Source organism: Pollicipes pollicipes, unplaced genomic scaffold (genome assembly GCF_011947565.3).
Source record: "Pollicipes pollicipes isolate AB1234 unplaced genomic scaffold, Ppol_2.1 Scaffold_3447;HRSCAF=4054_pilon_pilon_pilon, whole genome shotgun sequence".
Lineage (NCBI taxonomy): Eukaryota > Metazoa > Arthropoda > Thecostraca > Pollicipedomorpha > Pollicipedidae > Pollicipes > Pollicipes pollicipes.
In genome coordinates this window covers 13,599,663-13,611,328 of record NW_023596297.1, presented here as the reverse complement: position 1 = coordinate 13,611,328, position 11,666 = coordinate 13,599,663, and the positions used below count along the sequence as shown (strand labels likewise).

Sequence of the window (11,666 nt, the reverse complement as noted above, 5' to 3'; positions counted from 1 at the left end):
ATGGCGTAAACAGCAGGCGAGCGACATCCTGCTTTACCCAGCATTTCTTCATCTTACATGTGGGCAGTATCGGTGGGAGAGTAAAGATCCGTAACAAACAACTTTGAAAAATAGCACTGTCTGTTTTAACTCCTGACCAGTTTCCAAACTAAACAAATAAAGAGCTGGAAATGAAGAGCGTTACTAAAAGCACACAGGCACAAATATTAGAAGTGAGAAACACAGCTGCGCGAACCTTCTGCAATGGGTGAACATCTCTGCAAATGGCGTTTAAACATGGTTTGTCAGGCAGCGCCACACTGATAACTTGACCATCCTGAAACTCTGTTCGGTACACCTGAAATATTTCGCAAGTATGTACCCAAATTTCCCGAGTTGTTGTTCACTCACGTGCGTGCAAATTAAAGTTAGCAAATACTACCCTACTAGCAAACTAGGTATTATTTGTGCAGAAATACTAAAAAGTCTTCAACGCAAAAGCGCGGTCGAAACAAACTCCAGTCATAAATGGATCGGATCGAGGGCAAGGAACTCAAACTGTTGCCCTGAACATATCAAGGCGTTTGATACATGACGCCCAGCATTCTTAGACGCCATTCCTTCAAACATGTTCGCGGCGATTTCACTTTTAAATTCAAACCATACGTTGTGCCTGCCCGTCCGATTGCCAACACAAGTCGGCAACACCACGGCCTGCAATCTGCCAGGAGTCCCGTTCCAATTTCCACGGTGAGGCACGTTGTAGGTTTATTCGGCCCCCAACGGCTGGCACAAAAGCGGCCAAATTGGGCGAAAACGCAAAGTTTGCCTCGGCGAAGTCGCTTCCGGACCGGCCTTAATTCCCGGGCTATAGCCTCCGCCTGCCAAACGAGCTTATACGAGCCCGTGCAATCTAAATTGGGAAGGGGCACGAGCCACGCTCGGAGTGGCTTAATAAGATGGCAGAACTATAGACAGGGACAGACGGATTGGGGTAATAGGTGCGCAATACAAGTGATATAAACATCGTGCGAACTCGCCAGGGCGCTCGTTTTCCGACCTGACGGAGCGGCTTTATGTTTTGTAATGTTTCACTGGGACACAGAGCTTAACGGTTGAGCTTTCGGGAGAAAAGGGGCTGGTTGCCTGAAAGGTCGGCAACGGCACACCCGCGAACGTTATGCTTACCTGAAATTAATCAAATTCCTATTCCCATAAACATGGATGGTAGGCTCACACAACGAGCACTTCCTAGCGTGAGCTGTTATCCCCGAAACCCATTCATGCAAAAGGTTCGGACTAAATCTTTAAGAAATATAACTCCAAGACGCCTGACATCGATATTTCAACCGCACAATGCATGCTTGGAATAATGAAGTGACGAAAGAACGGTTCGTCACGGTCAAGACACGGGGTGGGAATCTACCCGCGTAATCATATGAAAAGCTCACGCTGCCAAAAGTCGCATAATAGCGTGCCGAAACAAGCTGAAGGCCCAATGATAACCGACAGTCAAATTCCCGAACACTGGCTCTGCTCGCCGCATGCGGCGCTGCCGCAATCTGGCAGCCCTAGCGATCTGGCAGCGCAGCCTGCGGCCTCTAATGGCGCCGCGTGATGACGCGTGTCGAGGGCTAATGAGGCAAGCGTCGACGACACAGGCCGATTTCAACACTGACGAAAGACGTCCGGTAATGGGGGAGAACGCGCGCGACGGAAATCTCTCGCACTTCCCGGGAAGGCACGTCGTCAGAGGCTCGCATACGGTAATAGGTGCGCTGGCGGACAAGAGAAGGGCCCCGCAGTTCTGTAGCACTGTCGCACGCGTCCACTCCACGTTCATGCCACCATGTCGGCGGTCTTGTCACGCCCCGGGAGGCTGTGATAGTCACCTACACCCCACAGCATAACACACGGCACTGGTATGATGGGGGGAGGGGGGGGGGGGGGTGGTCTGGTAGCGTCAGCCTTTAATATAAACCTTGGGCCGTCATCCATTGTCATAGGGTATAGTGGCTAGCTGACATCCCTTTGTCATACCGGGGTAAGCAAGCCGACCTCGCATTATGAGTGCCGGACAAAATATTCGGGACGCGGGACACTGGGTTCGATTTTCACAAACAGCGTCAATTTTCCAGACAAGACGGATTCACTATCATTTCCAGCGCAAACGGTTTCGTCACAGCTCAATTTGACACGTTAACAATCATATGTACTGCTTCGCTAAAAAACGTGGATAAGAATACCCTACAGTTCGGGCCATAAGGCAAGAGGGAAGTAGTCAAAGCCCAGTAAAAATACATCCCACTTGGGGACTCTGAAATCAACGGCAATCGAGCTTCTAACCACAGCAGTTATATAGAGCAAATGTTGTAGCTCTGCGTAGTGCTGCGGAAATGGTATCAACGAAGATGGAATACAATTTTGACCGCTGTCCCGTCAGCAGTGTTAAACATGGCGACACTGTTTGAGTGCAGTTTTATTATTAAAGACCTATACAATCAGTGTCATGCATGAAATGCGCATCACATATACTCTGTCATCTAGTGCACAACCTTGTTTGCTTTGCAGAAGTGGCTAGGCTGAAACGGCAGTAATAAAAGCATCTGTATCATGCCATCGACACGGTACCAAGTTGGCGGGTTCAAGTGGGCACTGAAACTTACTTTGAAAGGGCTATTCAAAAAAAGAAGAAATAAAGTGCATACCAGCAATTTCCAAGTAGACAGCTTTGACGCGTGTTATGACAATTTGGATGAAAAATGTGACATCAAAGCCATATCTCAGTTTCTTTCTCGATATGAGCGTTTCCGAAGCTGTACCCAACTTACGTTTAAAGTCGGGCACAGAATGTATAAAAGAAGGGAATTACTGTCCTCGCTGCACTTCCCAGACACAGACTGCATCAGCGAATTCTCGCATAACATTCAGAATTAACTCACCTTCTTAACATATCCGCGGTCGGTGCCCAGCAGCGCCACGGTGTGGTGACCTGTAGAGGTCACGGCCACACTGGTCACCCGCTGGTCAAATGAGATGACCGGGTCAGCTGTGAGCGGCTGCAGGGCCGAGATCTTCAGACCCACAGAGCAGAAGTGCAGGATGTTGCCAGTCGTCTGAAATGGACATGAGGTGACGTAGTGGCGGGAGCACGAGGACGGATTCGCTTCACTTAATGTCTCAAGGCAGGAAGCTGCACACTAACACATTTCCAATTTTTTCACATTCCATGGTAGGACGAAAGTCAGCATTGCTCCTGAAAATATATTTGTCATTCTTTAAATATCCGTTTTGCCGTTACAATCCTGAATTTATTGGTCAGTGATAGGCAGGAACAGCCTGGGAACGATGACTTAATGGTTGAACAGATTACAACAAAACTTGCATATCCTAAATCTTTGGCAAGTACAACTGACCCTGACTGCCGTCATCAGGCCACTTGACGGTAACACCGACGTTACGCCTTGGTCCATGTATTACCCCGCAGCCGAAATATGTTTCTATTTCAGTTTCGCGACTGCAACGGGCCCGACGACCAAAATATCGACATCTTAATATCAGCACATCTGAGTGAAATAGGAAACCAAGCTATTAACGCGTGAGATGTATCTGTGCTATGCTACCTGGTGACACATTACGGCCTGATATCTTACACGAGATCACATCATAAAGTAAGGTAAGGTGTGCGTAATGTGTAGGTCGAGTAAGGGTGATAAATCCATCGCGTTGCTACTGGTCTACAATCGGTCTGTCGCAGTTTCAACATTTACAGCTTTCACTGACAGCGTATCGGGGCTCTTAGTTAGGTGGGTGAACTATCGTTGTATCAGTCTTCCTATGTATACATTATTTACAGCACGCTAAACAAAGTATTTGCCTTTTCCTTGCAAGCGGTCACTGCTTTTTGTGGAGCAGATGTTCCTGGACTTGCTGGTCAGTCAACAAATTTAGCAGGCGTGCAAGTGTTTTCTCTGATATTCAGTGTTTTAATAAGAACCCACATGTGTCGGCTTGGAAGAAGTTCCCAGGCATTGCTTCGGGAAACTATGGCTTCCTCGTGTTATAACACATTGTCTGCATGCGTTTAAAAATTATTGGCACCTTTCCACGTCTCTACGAGTGTGTTCTCTGGCTATAAATCTTGCATTTTTGTTTTGTTATGAATGACCTCGTCCCATGCAGCACCCCAAAATGGTTCAGGTTTGCCCATCTCGTCGTCATACGATGCACCGTGCTTGGCAGCATACAGGGCAGCGCCAAGGCCGAAGCTCCTAGCGGCGGTGTGACGTCTGAAGCGAACTTAGCCATGGTAGCAGGCAGGTGGCGGGCGTATGAGTGACCATCCCCCATGGCAGCAGGCCTTTGACGGGCGTATGAGTGACCACCCCCCATGGCACTAAGCATATGACAGGCGTATGAGTCACCATCACCCATTGTAGCAGGCAGGTGATGGGCGTATGAGTGGTCATCCCCCATGGCACCAGACAGGTGACGGGCGTATGAGTCACCATGCCCCATGGTACTAAGCAGATGACAGGCGTATGAGTCACCATCCCCCATGGTACTAAGCAGATGACAGGCGTATGAGTCACCATCCCCCATTGCAGCAGGCAGGTGATGGGCGTATGAGTGGTCATCCCCCTGGTAGTCGGCAGGTGACGCGCGTATGGGTGGCCATCTCTCTGGTAGCAGGCAGGTGACACGCGTATGAGTGGCCATCCCTCTGGTAGCAGGCAGGTGACGCGTATGAGTGGCCATCCCTCTGGCAGCGGGTAGGTGAAGCGCGTATGAGTGGCAATGAATGGGGGAATCGAACTCCGTGCCTATATGGTTTTCCAGACGCCCTACTTAACCACTACACTACCGGTACCGCAGTCGTTCGGTGTCCGGGCAGGATATCGCCACCCACTAATGACGAGCTTCCTCCATCATAATTCGATTTTGGTCTACAACTAACCAGGGTCGACCTCCCGAACCCATAGATACAGACTTCCTGGCCAGATGCACAAGTTAGAAAACCACAGGTACATGTATTCAGGTTCATTTGGTATCCATTGTGGTCGGTGCCCCCTGTATTTTCTCTGGATGGTACCGCGCCGTAACGCGTTTCCTCTTTTTTACGGCAAAAACACCCGCAACCCGTCGTGGCATCCCCTCCTCGGCATGCACGGACAGGCGATCTGGAAGCGCTGATGTCCTTCAAGGTTGCTGAGGTGCGCTCGTCACCGTGTGGAACGCTTGTGGTGGCTGCTTGTGAGAGTGGAAGTACTTGGTGTGCCTACGCAACAGCACTCAAGCAATAATAAGCCTCGAATTTCGTGACTCGCAATGTATGGATTGCATCCTTGTAACCCAATAACCGACTTCGATACTGAGGGCTGACTTGACATCACATCTCTCACCGTAGAGCAATAAAAATCCCGGGATTCAACCATACTGGCATTTCCTCTGCCTCGTTTATTCAGATCATAGCTCAATTTTTTCCTCTTGATATGATGCATTTCATGGGGCATGTAATTTCGGGGGTTCAACTGGGGATTGCCGTCAAACACCACGATGTATGCGCCCATATGCGCTCATATCGTTTGAGCGTCCTAAATCCATCGCACTGTGCCCTCCAATTTAAAACGGGAAATTGGACGGAGTTAGGCATTGATTGCCGGATTCAGTTCAAAATAAACGAATGGAGTCCGTTTTATAATAATTTGCAATCATTTCAGCTCGCTGGGTCCTTATTTGATTTGGGGAAATTGCGTGTCTGATAGGGCCAAACGGGACGGGGCGGCAGAGGTCAGGATGGCAGTGAAAATGTGCCACCAGCTGCTTTAGCCTGTCTTACGTCCTACTTTGGTTGCATTTTGTTGTGTGAAGAACACAGGTAGTGGTGCATTCATGAGCAATCTGCTGAATCTACCAATGCCCCTGACATTATGTTGCATGCAGATGTCTTGTAAAATTTGACACAGAAGCACGACAACCCTGCAGTTTTAGGCTTGCTGACTTGCTTACACTCCTTAACACCAAAAGTACCCTGAGATCGACAGCATGCCTATGAAAGGCGCTATGAAGACTGTTTCCCGTCAAGTTAACACGCCTGGGGTTACATCACTTGACGCGCATGATTTGACCCAGTCACACATAGATGACTACATCGCATCACGGCACACCAGGTCAAATCAGGTCATGCGAAGAATATAACTATGTCGTCATTGGAGACGCACTCAGCTGCTGAGGCTGTATGGTGTCGCCTGTGTCTCACCCTGGCAGGAAGGGCGGGCACTGAGGGAATCGAACCCTGTACCTCTGGTTCCCCAGACGCGCAGTGGTTGACACGGACGCGTTAATCAATGCACTATTGGCGCCCCTCCACATGTAACGCCAACTACACATGGTGTGGAGTGAGTGGTTCTAATGAGCATGCTGTAGTGGCTGGCAAACAATAGCAGGCACCGAACGAGGAAGCATTTAAAACATAATTTCGCAAGCAATTATTATGAATGACTCCTGACTTTCCGTCAGGAACTCTCTCTGCCAATGTCGTTTGGGAGTTTGCATCGTTTGGACCATCGAGCAACACATCACAAGCATTTCGTGCAAAACCAAGTTGTAGGCAATACGCTTGATGTCGTAAGATAATTTTAATAAAATGAATCGCGTTTTACCTCGTACCTACCATACGCTTACAAACGAAGTGGTGAAAAAATGCGGTCAAACGGACCAAAACAAAGACTTCTGTCTACAGAAACAGTCAAAAGAAAGGTAGGAGGTTCCAGCAGTTTAGTGGGCTTAGTGAGTGTCTGAGAAAACTAGAAGTACGGTGTTCGACTCCCGTGGTACACGCACTTCCTCTTAGTGTGAGAGACGGGCGTGGCATATGGCCTCCACCGTCCAGTGCCTCATAAAGACCCAATAACCAGCTAACAGTCAAAGAAAGAATGAATGCTAATTATGAAGCATGGACTTACCCCGGCTTTCGGACATTGTCCGTTGAGGACGGGACCTGAGATGTACTCCATGTTGCGGTACTGCATCGATCCGTTGAAGCACATGTGGATGTTCTCGTTGAACTGTTGTTCGACTTCCTTCATGGAGAACACGCACACGCTCGACCGCTCTCGGGGCTCGTTAGTGAAGCCCTGACTGGGCGAGAAGGCCACCACCAGCACTCGGTCACGGTCCAGAACGCCAGCGTCCCAGGTCAGGTCCTGGCCGGCCTCTGCCACACGCGCCGCCTGAAGCAGGTTGTCGCCACCACAGCTCAGCGTCATCTCCACGTAACTGTCGTAGTTGGCGTCCGTGACACAGGTGCGCACGATCCTGGAGACGTAGCCTTGTTCCTGCTGACCGGGCAGATGGGAGCGTCTCTGCACCGTCAGGAAATAGGCGTAGTCACCCTCGTGGAAGCCGTACACGTAGTCCACCAGAAAGTGGTCCCGGTACTTGACGTCGATGGTCATCATAGAGTGCTTGTTGAAGGAACGCTCGGCAAAGTCCAGGTCATGGAGGTTACGCGTGGAGATGGCCGGCACGTTGTTGCGGTAGTTGCCCACCAGTGTGAAGGTGGTGGCCACGTACAGCACGTTTGTGTTGCCCCACGGATTGTAGTGTTCCGGTCCGATGAAGGCTACCGTCGACGAGTTGGCGTCATTGGCAGCTATGGCACGCGGCAACCGTTGACTGGGCTGCGTTATGTTCGCCAGTTCGTACCTGACGCACGCTCCCTGCCGCACGGATCCGCAAGCCAGTAGTGTCCTCGCCTCCTGGTCCACCACGAGCACTTTGTTCACGTTGTCTGTGGGTGACGTCTCTACGCCTTCAGCGCACCCGGAAGCGGGACACTGCGGACTGTCCTGCTGGGGTCCGGTGGTCACCTCCTGCAGTCGGGCCAGCGCTGACGACAGCTGATAGATCCGGTTGACCCCGGCCACATAGACGTGTCCCGAGTCCGGACTGACCCGCAGGTGGGTCAGACGACTGACCTCCCCGCTCAGGTCCACCTGGGTCACCACGGGGTCATCGCCTGAGGCGACCGACAGCGCCAGGAGCGCCACCAGCGGACGGAGGAGGCAGCTCATCGCTACGACCGGCCCGGCTGGCGCTTGGCCAAGTACATCGCCGTTGTAACCTGGAAAAACAGGGGAAACGAATCATTGCTGCGGCAAAATCAGCAAACTACATCGCAGCGACAACGAGAACAGTGTAGCCGCGATCTGCAAACATCGGGTCACGCTACGAATGTGAGCTGAGCAGCTTTGTGCAGTGGCTGGTGGAGGTCTCTCTCTTCAGTCGGCTTAACGACATTGGGTATCGTCAGCTCAGAAACCATCCAATCATCGTCATTATTAACATCATCATCATCATCATCCACAGATCATCCAACACGCCATACATTCAGAGTATAGAACCACATTGGGTTCGCAGACACTGAGTCCAGCAAAATCGCTTTGGAAGGCACACTGCCGCAAAACATGAAGTGTTCCGTTACAACTTTCGAAATGTCTGACCTACCGCTGTAGCGATGAAAACGGCCGACACGAATGACCTGCCATTCGTGACTTTCGCTATTTCGAAGTGATTGGGCATACATGTCGCTTTTGCTACGGTTGAAGGAATACAAAAATGTGTCACAATAACGTAAAGTAAAGGGAGGCGACACCCTCGCAATTGCGTACGATTTGTTTCTGCAAGCATGAGTGAGATATTTGCAATAACTGTTAGTGAAGGCATACCTGTTACTTGCATGACACCTGTACCTACACCTTCATCTACATATTACATGTGCTTAAACCCGCACCTAGACCGGTATCTAAACCTGCTCATGTATCTATACATGTGCATTGAAAGCATGCGCTTGAAAGCATGCACGCTTTTTGCATGGGAAGGAGTCAAAGCCTCTGCATGTACAAGAGGGACAAGGTCCCGGCAAATATATAAAAAAAATTCACATATGTTTCCAAGTGAGTCGAAAGTCACTCTTTTAAAGCCAGTTGCATTCCTTTCAAAGTGCCCTTCTTCTAGGACAACGCAGCGGTGTGGCTTCTTCCAAACACTTCATAAAAAAGTGTTTCACGGGGATTTTGTGAGCAGCCTATTTATCACGCTTGTTCAATGCTGGTTACCAGCCTGCACCGATCCTCTGCGCACGCATCCGAGCACAACCGACTCCCTAGCAAAATCAGCAAGAAGACCCAGGAATGGCCGGGCGAGACCGCCCCGCGGCAGCTCGGTCTGACGTCAGCTGACACGCGCCAGTCGACGCCAGAACTCGCGGCGGACAAACGCAGAGCGTAAGGCATGCCTTCCACTATTTCCACAAGACGTCATGTGTCATATAAAATATTTGTGCAGCTAAGTCGCGAAGTTTATGACTTCTGCGACATATCTCCAAGATATTTACACGCTGCATTGCAACAGCCGTTCCCTCTCAACTCTTGCTCTTGCCCCCTTGATAGTAGGCAGATCTCTTAACCGTTCCTCTCCCTCCTCCAACCCCTCCCAACCACCTTATGACGTTATAGGTCCACAGCTCGATGTGATACGTTTACAAATGTGTTTACTTTTGATGACTTGTATTTGAATTACGATTCGGATACTAAATGCGCAACAACACCCAGCACTTGCTCAGGACAGATTTAATCCCCGACCTCAACCGGCCGTCCCTACCTCCAGTCCGCGGCCGCTCCGGTCCGCACACGCGACCTCGGCCAGGTCACGTGGACAATGGCCCGGAGGCATAAACAGAGCCGGCCGCGCCGGTTAACCGCTGACCAGGCCGGCTGAAAGCCGGCCCTGGAACCCATTGTCAATAGGCCTACTACACATGGCTCCATAAATGTGGCAAGTGTTGACCCGCCGTGGGCCCACGCGGCCGCACGACGCATGACTTCCGGTACCTTTCTTCACATCATTCTTGGAGCCTCATGAGCTCTTTGAGCCTCAGTTCCACACTTCTTTCTCACGCATGCTTGCAGCTCAATCATCAGTTTTTTCAGTATTGCGGGTAATCGCCACAGACCTCTCCAGTCGTCCGTAGCTATCCCTGAGTCTATCTTCCTAGCTCCTCATAACTCGGCCTAATTCCGCTCTGCCACCACATACTCACTCAGCGTGGTGATAGCAAAAACGCTAACTCGGGAAGACAAAAACATCGGCAATTAATTCCTTCGGCGCTCGCGTCTGCAGCGGAATAATATTTTCATAGAGCCATGAAGCGAAACTGCACAGGATTATCAATGAAATCTAGATTACCACCAAAGATAAACCTAGGTACTCATATATCGGTCGGAAGTCAGGCAAGGGCGCTGTGAAAAGAACCTAGCCATAATCCACATCCTGAATCACCAATTCAGGGCGTTTTTCATTCCTTCTCGTGGCCACATGCCTACCAGCTATGCCTCCGTCTTGAATGACCAGCATCATACGGCGGGGCTTAAGCTTACATCCCTTTTTACTTCCGCGGTACACGCGCGCGTAAGGACAACAAATTACCTGGTCGCAATTACTTTCGCCATTTGTCCATTGCTGAGGAGTCAGGTGAGGAGCAAGATTCGCATATTACCGGCTTACTCACACGGTGCTGTCTGAAAGTAGCGTCACTGTGTAGTTCGGTAGCACCGCTGTGTTCGTATGCACCTCACGCACAGTTTGTTAAGTTCATCACCCGAGAGCGTTTCACGATGTAGTACTATGACTTAGGCTTCTAATAGATTGCACTGCGTAATAAGCAGGTCGGACAAAAATTACTGTTATTATGCAGAGAGCAAAGAAGGAAATTTCGATCACGCGCCTGGCTGTGATAAGCATTTCGATGCTTGCGTTGGTGATGGATAACAGGAGTAGATGAACACGAGTAGTTTCTGGTCCACGCCCTCATACCGTGCATATCACGAAGGGCGTCAGTTGTGCTCCGCCCTGCTCAGCTGGCGGCTGACGGTCTGTGGCGCGGCAGGTCAGTGATCCGTGCCTACGCCGGCCGGCGGCGGCGTTCTCAGAGAGCGCCGGGCGTGTCACGCCCCGGGCCCGCGCCGCCCGCCGGCTGCCGCGCCTGCACGAGCGCGCTCGGCGAGAGGAGCCGGCCGCACGCCGCACGCGCGGCGCCCGCTCGCGGGCCTGGTGCCTCGGCCCGCTGCACCAGCGATGGGTGCGGATGTGGAGATCGCCGTGCCTGGGTCGCCCCGCGGCTCCGCGCGGCCGGCGGGCGGGGAGAGGAGGGAGAGTCGGCGCAGGGTCGATTACCACCCAGTGGCGCACACAGGCACCGTGTTACCCCTACACATCCATGGGCGATTCTTCGAATATGCATTGGTTGCACTAGGCCAAGCGAGAACCTGAGATCATCCTACCCGGTGCATGGTGGACATGCTTTAAACGAGGTCCTGACATGGAGATGGGCAAATCTTAACAGCATTTAACTTCCGTTGAAGGTAACCCGCTAGCTGCGTAACTTAATTAAGTCAAAGTTAAGACGTCAGAACGCTAAAGAAGTTCATGGGAATTACAGTTAATTTGATGATCCGTAAACTTTTCGAGATTTTTTCCAGTGCTTCCTTTAGACCTCCAAAATATTTTCAAAGGTGAGAATAGCTGAACTGTATTAACTGCCGAACTTCCATCGTATCGCAGTTCCTGAGTCAAGCTTTGAGTGTGCAAGCATTTCACAATCGTTCTATCGTCTGGGGCTAAGAATT

General features: G+C 50.8%; 1 protein-coding gene across 1 annotated transcript in view; it reads right to left on the bottom strand.

Moving 5' to 3' along the window:
• The window catches only part of LOC119092157 (plexin-B), a 34,859-nt gene that overhangs the window by 11,311 nt on the left and 11,882 nt on the right, over positions 1 to 11,666 (bottom strand). Inside the window, exons 2-4 of the mRNA XM_037215133.1 lie at positions 6,945 to 8,104; positions 2,922 to 3,095; positions 1,659 to 1,708 (exon numbers count right to left, since the gene is read on the bottom strand). Coding sequence (XP_037071028.1) covers positions 1,659 to 1,708; positions 2,922 to 3,095; positions 6,945 to 8,054 — 1,334 coding nt within the window. The 5' untranslated portion in view covers positions 8,055 to 8,104. The remainder of the gene's footprint in view (positions 1 to 1,658; positions 1,709 to 2,921; positions 3,096 to 6,944; positions 8,105 to 11,666) is intronic.